The sequence below is a fragment of the Poecilia reticulata genome, linkage group LG8 (assembly GCF_000633615.1).
Source record: "Poecilia reticulata strain Guanapo linkage group LG8, Guppy_female_1.0+MT, whole genome shotgun sequence".
In the NCBI taxonomy this organism is placed as follows: domain Eukaryota; kingdom Metazoa; phylum Chordata; class Actinopteri; order Cyprinodontiformes; family Poeciliidae; genus Poecilia; species Poecilia reticulata.
The window spans coordinates 5,439,983-5,453,753 of NC_024338.1; the positions used below are offsets into that span (position 1 = coordinate 5,439,983).

General features: G+C 40.5%; 1 protein-coding gene across 17 annotated transcripts in view; it reads right to left on the reverse strand.

Moving 5' to 3' along the window:
- Positions 1–13,771, reverse strand: part of nfixb (nuclear factor I/Xb) — a 195,303-nt gene that overhangs the window by 40,119 nt on the left and 141,413 nt on the right. For all 17 annotated transcript variants that reach the window (XM_008415318.2, XM_008415315.2, XM_008415322.2 and 14 more), the window contains one exon: positions 957–1,022. In XM_008415318.2, the coding sequence (XP_008413540.1) occupies positions 957–1,022 (66 nt within the window). The remainder of the gene's footprint in view (positions 1–956; positions 1,023–13,771) is intronic.

The window sequence follows — 13,771 nt, forward strand, 5'->3', positions numbered from 1 at the left end:
CTAAATTTTTGGGGTTGATTCTTTATTCGTGTTACAAGATTTGCTTTCGAGTCAAAGCAGATCAATATTTGTAGCTTTGGTTGCTCCAAAATCTAGATGAATGCAAAAACTTTACAACTGGGAGTCTAGTTTTTGGCCCTAATTTTTTCAAGAAGACGTAAAAGATGAAAAAAGTGACAAATGCATCAACAACTTTTCTTGTCAGATTTGTCCCTGGGTTGTACATGGACTAGAACACCTTGTTCCACATGCTTGCTCCATTGCCTTTGTGCCTTCCTTCAACAAGTGCTTCCTTTGACCCTCTCTTCCAAAAAAAAAAAAAAAACTCCTTCCGCCTGAGGTGTGGATCTCTGCAGAGTTTCCAAGGCACCTCAACTGTTTAACGCTCTATTTGGCAAGTCTAAAGTTGTTCCAAACGCTAACCCTCATTGGTTTTTATGATTTTGTTTGTTCACTAAAATTCTCTAGCAATGGTCCTCACAAACTAGATTAAACCACAGGATTAATTCAGTGACTAATTCTCTTCTTTTACATTTCATCCATCGCTTCTTCTGTCCATCACGCGCTCCCTCTCCTCCTTTCATTTTCTATCCACTTCCTCCGTTCTCCTCACTCTCCCTCTCTCGCTACCTCGTCCGCAGGTTAACCGCAGCAGGGGCAGCGCATGAGGTCAGCGCTAGGCTCAGCGTCGACCATGTGGTTCCCATCTTCCAATAACGTCAGTGTGATTTATGAGCAGCCCACCGCAAGCCGAGCCCGGCCCCCTCCACGGTACAGTACTGTCAACTTTCCTTGCCATAATAAACGTAGCCCCAAATCTGCCCAAACACACTAACACACGGAGAGGACTGCGTGGTGGTGGTGGGGAGGTGTGTGAACATGTGCTCGTCTCTTTTCAGCATCAGAATAGTTTTTTTCAAGATTGCTTGCATGAGATTAAAGCACAGTACGCTTACCGTTTGCTGGGGGTTTGACGTCTGTGTCTCCTTGCTGGTTTGAACTGTCTGATTGTCCTGATTGTTCTGAAAAAGACAAAGAATAGAGAGAGAAAACGGGTTACTTGGTCGGTTGCTACCAAGGTTAAAGGTTCTCTTTAAAGACTTTGACAAGAAATAGCTTAAAGCCAAAAGCAAATCTCCACCCGAGCTGAATTTCAGCTCAAAGCCAATAGATGCCAAAACAATGTCAGTCTCTCCTTCTGGACTCCGTCTAAGCGGAACAAAACTTTTATAGAAGTGTTTTAGTGCATTTTTGTCACGTTGTAGGGGAGAAAAAACACCTACGAAAATATAGACACACACCATCTCGGTTTTGGTCCCGTGTAGGAGGGACGAAATGCTTAAAAAAATGTGAGACGGCATTTAGTTTTTACATGGAAGTTGATGGATCTGTGGGGGTTGAGGGGGGTTTTGACCTACGCTCTCAGCATCGGCCTCTTCCAAGAAATGCCGCGCACATTCTGGGTTTTGCTTAGAGCAGGGGTCAGCAACCTTTACAATCCTTACAGCCATTTTTTTCACTTGGAAGCAGTAAATTTGTCTAGTCGTAAATTCTCCACAACCTGCTGAGGTCAAAGCTTGTCGTATTTTATAGACACCTGCTAAATAAAGTCTGTTTATTCCATGTTTGCAGAAGCAAGATGTTCTGCGTTACAGTAAGGAAATACCTTTAACTTCATGTAAAGTTATTAGGAACCTTAAATGATGGTGTTTTTTGAACATTTACTATTTGGAGAAAACAAAGACAAGAAGATATACTTTGATGCCTAATGACCTTTTTACCATCGGCTATTTTGTTGTACATAGAAAATCTGCTAAAATGACGTGTTGTTATTACTTATATACTTACATGCTTATGTCTGTGCTAATCTTCTTTATGGCTATTTGAGTTGACAAAAATATTTTGAGAATTTCCCTTTTTAGACCTGAGCAAATTAAGCTAAAATAAAGATGTTAAACACCAGGTCTGGTTAGGATACTGGATCAGTTCCACTTACATTTAGGCATCAGACATTGTTCTATGGATGTTTAGACAACAATAATCTTGTCTTTTCTTTCTCCATTCAATGAAAATTTGCTTGGGAGAAGATAATTTTGAGTCAAAGTTATGACGACCCCCTGTTTGTGATTAGACAAAGATGTTTTTTTTCCACTCACTTTACCTTTATAATGTAAATAAGATTGAACGTTGTCACATTCTGTGGCTCTGACGAACATTTTCCACTGCAGCAAACGTAGTTGGACTCTACATTGTCAACTTGTGAAGCATGCATTTTTAAATTTTGTGTCTAACTTGGATTGAGTCTCGTGTTTAAGTCGACCTCAGAGTCCATCGAGGCATGCAGGAGTGCATGAACTGCCTACTTCAGCGAGTTTTTCTTGGCCCCCGAGGGCTGCCATTCTTCCTCAGATGTGTAATGCAGCCTTGTTGAGTTTTATGGTCGTATCATATATGCTATTTAGGCCAATTATCCCACAGCGCTTAGCTTTTAAGAGCGCCTTGAGCCAACACTTCTTAGGCAGAGCGTGACCTCCCTTCCAGCCAGCGTCAGGCCCCTCAATCTCAACATCTCCTAAGCCTAAATCAGAGCCCTGATCTTGGGTGGCAGCAGCACATGCCAGCAAACTGCTGCCCCATTCAGGCCATCTGCCCGTTGCCAAAACTAAGAAAACAAAAGGAGACACAAAATCACTGCATCGTCCGTTGGCCAAACAAAAAAAAAAAAAAAAAAAAGGAGAATGGCTTGAGGATGGGGTTTCTTCTTCTTTCTTTTTTTCTAACACAAAACACTCCTGTTTCATTCTACGGTAGTAAGAGTCCAACTTCAGGTCTTTCTCCCACAACGTCTCTCAAAGTCGTTGTGTCTCTGATCCTGTGTCTCTCCCGCACTGTCGCTCCGTGGAATCCTGGCAGCCATCTTAGGGCTTGGCAGCCATTTTAGGTTTGGCGGTACCCGTGCATTCCTGCTAGCTGACGGCACACCCACACATACACACAAAAACACACTCAGACGCTTAGCTCGCTTTCTCTTGCACACAGCCCCAATGGTCTTAAAGATAAAAAGACCTACAGAGGATATGCAATGCTAATGGAGTAAGGATATGAACCGCTGGGTTGTTTCTCTGCAGTCCTGTGAGTGTCCTATGCACTTACAGTCTGTCATAGATGGCAGTCAAGTTGAGCAGAGCAACCAGACCTACTTGAACAGGAGAAAGATGATGCTTCTCTCCGCAACGGAATCTGTTAAAACCTTTGAAACCCCAAGGCTCCCAAGCTATCGCCCGTACACTTTGTGACAGCTCCCAAGCCAAAATTCAGTGCCCAGTTGTCATGACAACTCAGATGGAACTGTACACTTAAAGTCCCTAATGATGAGTGGTTGTTGAAGCCTGTGTGTGCATATGTGTCACTGTTTGGCCTCGCAATTAGTCGAAATGGAGATAATAATATAGCTTACTGGCACAAGCTCAACGTGTTGTTTTGTTTAAGATCTCTTGGCAGCGAGCAGACCGGGAGCTCAGTGTGCTACACTATCACAAGGCTGATTTTATTACTATATGAGTTGTTTTCCATTTGAGGGTCTTAAAACTGCTCGTGGTGTAAATCAAAGATCCTAACACGGCTCTATGAACTTTTCTGCCTCCCTTGGCAACTTGAAGACTATAAGGTACATGTGCTTAAGTGGGGGATTGTAAGACAAATGTATATATTAGCTGATGTTTGAGAAATGTTGTATCACAGTTTGAGTCTTTCCCTTGGTTCGTCCAACAATGCAAATCATTTACCGTTTGAATATTCAAAACTTGAATTTAGTCAATAGGCTTTAAAGCTTCGTGGATCTCAGAATAACATAATTGCTTGTCCCAGTCTCAGTTGACTACTGCCTTGTTTCCACTGAGAGGTACGGCATGGGTAATTGCGGTTTGTTACCCAACCGTTCAATTTTAAGTCTATAGGACTGTGGTACGGTACGGCAATAGAACTACTAGTGTCACACAACACAGTCCATTGACTGAAGGACAGAAAAACATCATCGCTTCGGACAAGTACGAGACGTACTAGTGTGTCACTTATGTCGCTGTACTCGAGAGAGTCCAACTGGCGCTGGAAAGGCTCTCCTGCATAGACCAAACCATAAAATAGTGCACCGAACCGCACCGACCCATGCTGTACTGTTCAATGGAAACGAGGCATATGGTAATTAAATCACCTGGAGGGTTTTACGACAGTAATGAGATCCAGATATGTAACTTAAACTGTTATGTTGCAGGATAAAATATGAGTCCTAGTTCTCTTCAATGCTAAAGAAGAGTGGTATCTGATTTGGAACCATGTACTGAATGTATTCAAAAGAAACATAAGGGAGAAAATTTTAATTTTAGGAAATGCATTTTCTTTACAAGAGAAAATATATCTGTGACATTTCAATCAAAATATTACAGCACCTATTGTCCAACCTATCTTTAGAGCTATATCAACTTTTATTGGACATAATGAGCAAGACAACACCACAAGTCTTCAAGTTGAATATGTGTAAATTTCTAAAAGGTTTCTAAGGGTTTTGAAGATAAAAATGAGAGGGGAAGTACTTTTGGGATGTAGGAATGATGTACTGTTCAAGACAGCTTTAAACCTGAGGGGAGCAACACAACGTACCCGAGTTGTATTTTTTCCAAGTTAGTAGTGACATTGCTACAACACGCCTTCCAAAAGTACTTTTCTGTTTTTTTAGTTGGACCTTGAACAAGATCCTACCTGAATAAATGGTTTGTCTGGACCCAGACTGGTTGGAGGATTTCCACAGAAGTATGTTCTGATTACCTTATTCTGGCTGTTCCCTGCCTCTAACTCATTGACTGCTGGGTAAAGTGGGAAAATGGATAAATGGATGACTGGACGGACAGACGGGTTAATCCTCCTTACATCTTACATGGTGAGACACAAAATCAAAGTTTCTCTGTGCAAACTCGTGAGCAGTCATACCCAAAAAGATCACAGAAGAGGTTCAGAAACTGTGTGGATAAGGATAGGGTTGGTTTGACAGAGTGGGAAGTTAAGGGCAAGATATGATGTAGGCAACTGTGTTGAAGCTCAGGAGCGTGTTGTTGTAGAATTGGTTTTGTCTTGATTGATATTTATAAATTTAATATGCACAAAGCTGATCTTCTCTTGTCGTGAGATCTCACAAATACAACTGATATTTCTTAAAGGCCGTCTCCTGAATCACAAGTGGTAATATGTAACTTTATCAGGAGAGTGKAAGCTACTGTTACTGGGCTCAAATACAAAAGTGAGAGATATGAGCTTGACACCTTGTAACTGTTTTTGTGGAACTTTTCTTTATGTATAAAAAAGTAGATTTTAGTTTTCCATAAAAAATAATACTAAATTTCTGCAGTCATGAACCTAGTAAAGTACTTTTCTTTAACTTTTTATAAGCCGGTCCCAGTGTATAATAAGCCTGGCGGGCTACCAGGCTGTACTTGTGCCCCCCACCAAGCTAAGTATTGCTTATTGATTTCAGTCTTTTTAAAATGTTTGCATTTTTAAAGAATTTTATTGTCGAGCATAATAGAAACATTCTAAACAAAATGCATCTTGGGAAGCTGTTGTCCTTACTTCATACCTAACTAATTGGTATGCTGAGGGTCATTATCTATTTGGAAGTCAATTTTCCTCAACCTTCAAAGTCATGGTTGATGTATGGAGATGCTGCTTCAATATTTCAGCAATAATATATAATTTTTTTTTGATGGCATAAATGTTAGCCAATCTCCCCCACAACATGATATCCCACAGATGAATGTGAATCTTTCAAACATCTGCAAATCATAACCGCGGATGTTCACAATTCTCTCGAATGATTTCTAGAGGTTTAACCACAATGCCACATAAGGAAGAATGTGCCTTTGTGGCATTGTCCTAAACTACATCCACAGCTCTGCCTCCACTTCATCAACATTTTAAGACTGAACCTGTCAAAAGCTTAAAAAGACAGGACCTCATCATCTGTGCTTTTTTTATTTTTATTCTTTAATGATCTAAGTGTATTTAAACTTCTGACTGTTTAAGCTTACTCCTTTTTTCTTCTTCCTAATGATACTCCTCCCTACGTTCATATGCGTATGAAATATTTTCTGTGTTAGTCCTTGGCACAGTTACAAATAAATAAATATATATTGTGGCTGAGCTCAAAAGGTGCCTGTACGGCAGTAATTGTGAGCACAGAGCATGACGGTTCCAATAAACGGAGATGCTTCACTCTCAGGACAAACAATAGAGGAGCTGTGTATTATTATATTATTATATATGCTCTATAGACCACCTGCTGGAAGAAATCACTGCCAGCAGGCCTCAATCTCCACAAGCCCCTTTGTGCGCGCCCACACCGACAGCGCACGCCTGACACCGGCTAAGGCGTGTGTAACCACGTTTATTTAACGTTCAAGTGCTCGCGCTGAGCACACACACACACACGAAATGTTCAAATACAGATGAATCACCCTTATCTCCTGCACACAGTCGCCCCAAGGCCCCCTGCACATGCCCCACCAGAGATAATGCACCACACACACCATCAAATACACTATCCAGTGTCTCTAATCACACATACATACACAATGTGAGTTCATTTCAGTGCCTGGTCAACACACTATACAGTAACTACTGATATACTCCAGAACTGCACACACATTTATCACACTGAGGATGCAGACAGAGGCTAATAACTCACACCCAGGGCTAATGTACACACACTTGAAAGTCAAAAGTTACGCAATCGCTCCACTCTCAGCTAACGCACGTGAGCGAGAGGACGCTCAAACGAATCCGCGTTTACACTGGCGTCAATCATTATGAGACACTTCAATGTAAAAATCACACACACGCTCAGAGCGCCACCGCCGAGCTAATGGAACTGTTTGCCGCCTGTGTGTGCGCTCGCGCTCACGTATGAGAGCGCAAAGTACAAGTTTTGCTAATTTACCGACCAGTCTGGGGTGTTTGTTTGGGCATCGCAAGGCGAGCAAACAGGCAGTGTGTAATTTAATGTGAACAAAGAGAGAGGGGCTTCTGCAGACTGTTGACAGCCTATAAAAATCCCCTTTCCCCCGTTGTAGGACGGAAGATTTAATTATGACAGCTTTTGATGTGGAACTTGACAGCAGAAATGACCGAAACGGTGTTTTTCACAATTGGTTAACACTAGCATCTATCACAATCATTCCGTTCAGTCAGAATCTACTTTATTTTTCTGTAATTCACTTGGGGCCTGTGGTAAAATACCACATGACTCCCCCTTCCCCTACTCAGATTAATGCAAAATAAATAAATAAATAAATAAATCTGAGAGACGGTATTTTTAGCAAGGACAGAAGGTGCATAAAATACATGGAGCAGCTGTCCAGATGTAGCAAAAACATCTATGAGTCATGTGTGCGTTTCTAACAGTGTGAGCGTGTTTGTGTGTGATGGCAGATGAACGACAGAGGGGGATCGGTCTGTTTAATAGATTGCTTCGGTTTAATAAAGTAGATGACTTATGGATTTAAATGTTGTTTAGACAACCCATAAATTGAGAGGAGCTAAGCAGAGATCAACAAACAGTAATTAGCTTGGAAACTACAATGAGTTTCAACGGTTTTCTCAATGCTGGAAACAGTCTGAAGCAAAGAGAATGGACCATAAGACAATAAAGAAATGTAACGCTCTCTCAATTTGGAAGATCTAATGTTTGTCACCAACATCAAGCACAAAATCAAATATGGCTACTGCTTGTACACAACTTTGTGAAAGTTGCATGAATAAATAAATATGATGTTGAGATATTCCTGGGCTTTAGGGAAGACAACAGTCTAACAGCCTGTTGAAATCCACTAAATACTTAAGATGCCTTCTAACAATTCTTAAAACTGTTTCAACTATTTTAATAGTCCAAAACCAACTATACCTTGTGCAAAATATGCTTGTAGAAATTGGTGAATTTTCCACAAATAATTTGGAGTAAAGTTCAGCAAAAAAATCTGTGGATAAGTGAATCTGAACTGCCAACATTCACTATAAAAGTAAACAGCACTCTTCAGTGTGGTAGTTGTTACTGTGTGAAGAAAACTCATTTTCCCCCATAGCATGTGGGAAAATTTTCCATGTTTATAGTTTTGATTGTTTTACAGGAAGAATAGAGAGAAACAGCTTCTTAATTTTGCTAATTACAGTTCTTAAGAGACAAAATGGAACAGAAATTCAAATAGCTTCTTGCATCCTGAGTCTTCATTTTTTAAGCACATTACTGAGCATGAAAATAGTTGGTCTTGATTGTTCTTCACTGAGGAACAACTTTCACAATGAAAATTTGTTGTGGTGAACTCGATCTGCCAGCACTTAGTATGTTGAGTTGATTGTTGAAAACGGTCGTACATCGATCTTTTCAGCAAAGTCTGATAAGGAAGGAGACTGAATAACAGCAAAAAAAGGAACTTTAGAATATTTGTGCTCTGCATTTCTTAAAAACAAGTACCAGTGTTTGTCTTCTGTTCGTGATCTAACCTATTGTTTTTCATTGCCTGCTGTTTGTTTGGCGCCACCCTTTGGATGGGAGTAGTAACATTCTTGTCTTCATCTTAGCAGTCACAAACATCTGGGCTCTAGTGAGCAGGAACAGAAAAAAATTTACATCACATATGTTGAGGTATGAATCAGGTTTTATACGACAGAAATAACTCATCCAACAGTGACCTGAAGTTTTACGATGTAGTTGTTAAAGAAATCCATGCAAGATGGACGTAAATTTGGCCTCCCTATTGCTTCTGAATATGACACGAACATGACCTCTGAGGTAAATAAAACCTACAAAAGCCACTGTCTGGTCAATATTAATGCTTTTAATGTTTAAACACTGTAGCAATATGTGCTGTTTCTGAACTACTAGCTCATTTGTCGATAAGCTTAATGAGGAACAAAATTACAAATGCACTCAATATTTTCCCTGCATTTCTCACCACTTTCTAGTTGGAATATGAGAGGTTGGTGATTTATTACAGCTTCCTGGCTTGGCATAAGTCTCATGGGGGGCAGGCCTTTTGAAATAGAAACCAACTTCAATCAAAACAGGACGAACACATGCGAATGGCTTTTCAAAATTAGAGTTTTAGGGCTTCAAAAGTCTTTCATGTTTCTATTTTATGTAGGATGCCAACAACCCAGAAGTTTAGTAAAAAAAAAAAAAAAAGAAAGGAGAAAAAGAAAAAGAATGCGTACATCTTGCACAGATTTGATGGGTAATATACTTGCAGCCTCCAGCTGGTGACCCTTTGGACTCGCGCCGTGTCTCCACCCTCCGTCTGTGGTGTCATTTAAGGATAGCTCCTCCAGACACGGTTCAGTTCACAGTCAAATGATAGGGGGCCTCTTCCAGTGACTGCTCTAGAGGTCGGCATACAGATCTACCACTGTTCTCTCTCTCCTTAATCTCCACCTCGCTTCTGACTCGAGAGCTGTAACCTTCAGCTTTGTCGCCTGCTTTTGCCTTCTCCTCCTCCTCCTCTTCCACCTCCATCGCTTCTGTTTCTTGTATGAAAAGCGGCATTCAGGTCCAACCCTGCCATTCCTTGCGCCGTATGTGGGAACCGATGACCTCAGGCTCGGGGTTTAAGTGGGAATGCGGCTGAGGTGTTACATTCATCTCCACCCAGTCATCATCGGAGAGGCATAAAAATAGCCATGAGCCGATGTGAGATTCTCACGGTATCGTAGCCTTCAAAAAGGTACCAGATATTTCGTAGCACTGATACAAAAATTTTAATCAAAGATATGTAGCAAGATCTTATTGCTTCTATTTAAATAAGAAAACAGACAAATATTGTTACAATAGCTAAAATAATGAAACATACAACAAACAAAAAATAAATCTTATCATTTTAAGTTATAACGTGTATTATTATTTTTGATTTTAAATAAAGAACGACCAAATTTAACAAATATTTTCATATATCCAAATATATATTTGCGGTAAGGGCTGTTTTCCCACCTGATAGTCCGGTATAAACTCCGGTAAACAAATATTTGTTGTTACAAAATACAAAATGCAACATTTGTAACATTTTCAACTGGTGTGATTTGTTTTAATTTTGTCAAATAAAACAAAACCCCTGGAAAAGTTTGTTCCCCCTCTCCCCTGTGTTGGAGCTGCTGTACCAAGAGCCACTGAAAGAAATGACACAAGTGCCTGTGAAAAAAACAGAGCACAACTTTCTTTTCATGAAATGTAAACCAAAGCTGTGGCATCAGATTTTAGAGGTTGTAGGATTTCTACTTTGTCTTTGGCAAAAGGCCATGATCCATTTTTGCTGCTAGCGCGAGACACACGTGATTGTTTTGGTTTTCTTTACCCAGAATGCCTTGCCCTATAGTCTGCTTCCTGCTTTTGGAGAGCTGTCCTGTCCACTTGACATTCATATATCAGAGGATTCACTACCTTATTCTATTCTCCTTTCAACTGGTAAAAACTATGATTGCTTTCTCTTGCACTGAAAAACTTCACACCATAGGAACAATGAAAATAAAAACTGTAACATGTGCAAAATTCTAACCTCTCTAAATCTCATGCCTTGAAATACTGCAGATTATAAGTAAAGTCACACTCCGTCTTTTGATCTCAGACAGGTGTTTAGCAGAAAGGAGCCAGCACTTTCTGATAAGTGTGTGTGTGTGAGTTTAAGTGTACATAAGGATCTCTTCCTTCCACCCGCACCTCCACCCATTCGGCAGCCTCTGGATAAAGAAACCAAACAGCCTCCCCAATTGGGTTTCGCTTAAGAGGTTTATCGGTATGTTGCTAAACATTCTGACCTTTTTTTTCATCTTTAATGCGCTTAAAATGTTCCTAACCCTCCTAATCCCCACAGCTATCCCACACAGATGTTCACCCGGCTCTTTTATTGGACTTCATTTCAAGCTCTTCCTCCCTGCCCCCCTGCGTTTAGCAATTCTTTTTCAGAAAACTACATCTGATTACTCTGCCATTAAGCTCCTCCCCTTTCAATCTTCTACTAGTAAATCTTGATGAGAGGCCTGGTCTTTAAGTCACAGGGGGTCCTTATTGAATACTGTAGCTCTGAAACTCTGGTGTGTCTGCGTGCGATTGTGTGTACTTATACATTACATATAAAGGACTATATTAACCAACAAAAGGAGGTCATTTATGGAAAGCGAGGACATTTTCCTTACTTTTTTTCCTGAGTTCTACTGGGCTCTACCAGCGAGGTGTAAAGGTATGATGTGAATGTTTTGGTAATAGTTGGGAAAAATGTCTGAAACATTGACCAGCATATTTGATGTGTATTGATGTTTCATAATATAAAGCACTTTGAACTGCCTAGTTGCTGAAATGTGGTAGACAAATAAACTTGATTGATTAATTGGGCTGGGCTATAAAAAACAGAAAGGAAGTCAGTGCAAAGTCCCCGCAAAGATAGAGAGACATAACACAAACACACAAACATCCTTGTAATTCTATGATCTAAGTTCGAGGACTTAGATTCATTTTAATTACTGCATGTATGCCCAATTCAGAGTCCTACCCTACACCCAATCAAAGCTCAATTCATACCATATCCTAGACCTAACCCAAAAACAGAAGTTCTCCTTTGGTCCCCACAGGAACACTGTGTCCCCATAACATATGTGTTAGCAACAATGTCCTTATAATGTAATAAATACAAGAGAGTGTGTGGTGATGGTGTGTGATAACTTCTGTTCCAGTGGCCCTGGATGTTTCATGGGAATTTGTGTCATTAGATAATGCCCAGTTAAGTGTAACAAGATAATAACAGGGACGGGGAGACCATTGTGGTTATTCCTGCTGAGCTAGTTGGACATCTGGAACAGCCACTTAAGACTCAACACACTGAGTCATGGTGCTGTATAACTCTGCTTGAGAGACTGTGTTTTGGAACTTTCATTAAGATGATTCAACCCTCTATTTTTTAATAATTTTCCACACAGGCTCGGATCTTTCTGTACAATCTCTGCTTGTTTTCGCTGTGCACGCCTGGCTTGTACTCCGTTTTCTCCTCACAGTCAAATACATGCATGTTTTGGTATTCATCAAAATTCTAAGTTGACCCCCATGAGTAATCATGTCAGTGACTGTTACGCTCTGTGTTGACTCTGTGGTGGACTAGAGACCTATCCAGCATCTATCCCAGTTTCGTGACTACAGATCCCTGCAAAGAGGCACCAACAACTGTTTTCATTAGGGATATGATGGCAAAGAAAAATAACGATTTATGCGTACTTTGGTTTTAAAGTTGCAGTTCAGTAAGTTTTTAGTTTGCATCAGTTACGAAACCACTTGAAAATAGTCACTGTTGTTATTTAGGATGTTTTTAATAAGACTGTTGAGACAAAAAAAAGTTTAAATCACTTTGGAGTTGTTTTGATATTCAGATCTCACACCTCATATGCATGAACATTTTCAGTTTGAGTCATCTAAAATCTTCTAAAATGAGAAAACTGACTGTTAGCTTCATACCACTGTTTTCTACATATTTGGAGCAAAATTACATATTTCTACAACAGGCAAAAGACTTATTAATAGGGATGCACAGATAAATTGGCCTCGATGTCCTTCAGTTTATGAGATTGGAGATCAGTCGATACTCATGAGTAACCGATCTTGTCTACCTGTGCAGTTAACTCTAGCCAGCCCACCGTTGTCAATTTAGCAACCTCAGCTCGGAAAATTGGAATTGGCAGGTCAGGCTTTTTAAAGAATGGTGATTGACAAGAAAACTGACTGGTGCACTCCTACTTACCACTGGTAATAATGTCATAGGACATTATGTCAAAAGATTCAAACTTTTGCTTTATAGCCTATGACCTGTATATCCAGGACCCAAAATATTGCAACAGTATACTCTTGATTCATCAAAGTCCAGTGATTGTGAGGCAGACATCTCCTTACACAGATAATTTGGCATTACAGGCTAGTACAAGGAGAAGTACTGCTTAATCAAACTTTTCACAAAAGTACTTAAAGACAAATTGAGAAGGCCCTTAAAAGATACAAATTACAAAATTGACATCTGATGAAAAAAAAGAAAGAAAGATGGGGAACATGTTTGATCGTTTATAATGGTTAAGTTTCTAACAAAAGACTCCCAGAATTCCATTGTTGATGACTGGAGCGGTGGTCCATTTCCCCTGACTGCAAAGCACCTCATTTTTCCTCCCAAATGGACGCCGAGCTCTCAGAAATGGAAGGAATAACACCAAGGTTTTTCTTTTTTAAAATGGATTTTCCTTTCAGCTATTTTTGGCGCCTTCCTGGGAAGTTTATTTGGCTTCCCTCTCCACACCCTACCTATTAAAACCGGCAGCTCCGGAAAAACCTGGCACTTTCTCCGACACGGTGGCGGCGGCGGCCCTCAACAACGAGGCAGTTACGGGCGAGCGGACCCTCGTGGTTTCTCTTCTTTTCCTCCCCTCCCTCTTTTTGTTTTTCCCCCTTGGATGCGCTTGAACGCCCTTCCGCGTACCCGTGAACAAATCCTTGTGCCTACATTCGGCGGTAAAAACGCGACAATGGCGCATCTCATCGTCGCTCCGTGAATGTCTGGCATGTAACTCCATATGACAGCCCAGCACGGAGCGACGTGATTAATTGTGAAATGTGCTTCTGTGCTAGTAGTCCTGAAGTGTGAACGTGTGGGTGCCTGTCTATAAATACATCACTCGGTCGGCCGTGGATGTGTGATTGTGTATCATATATATA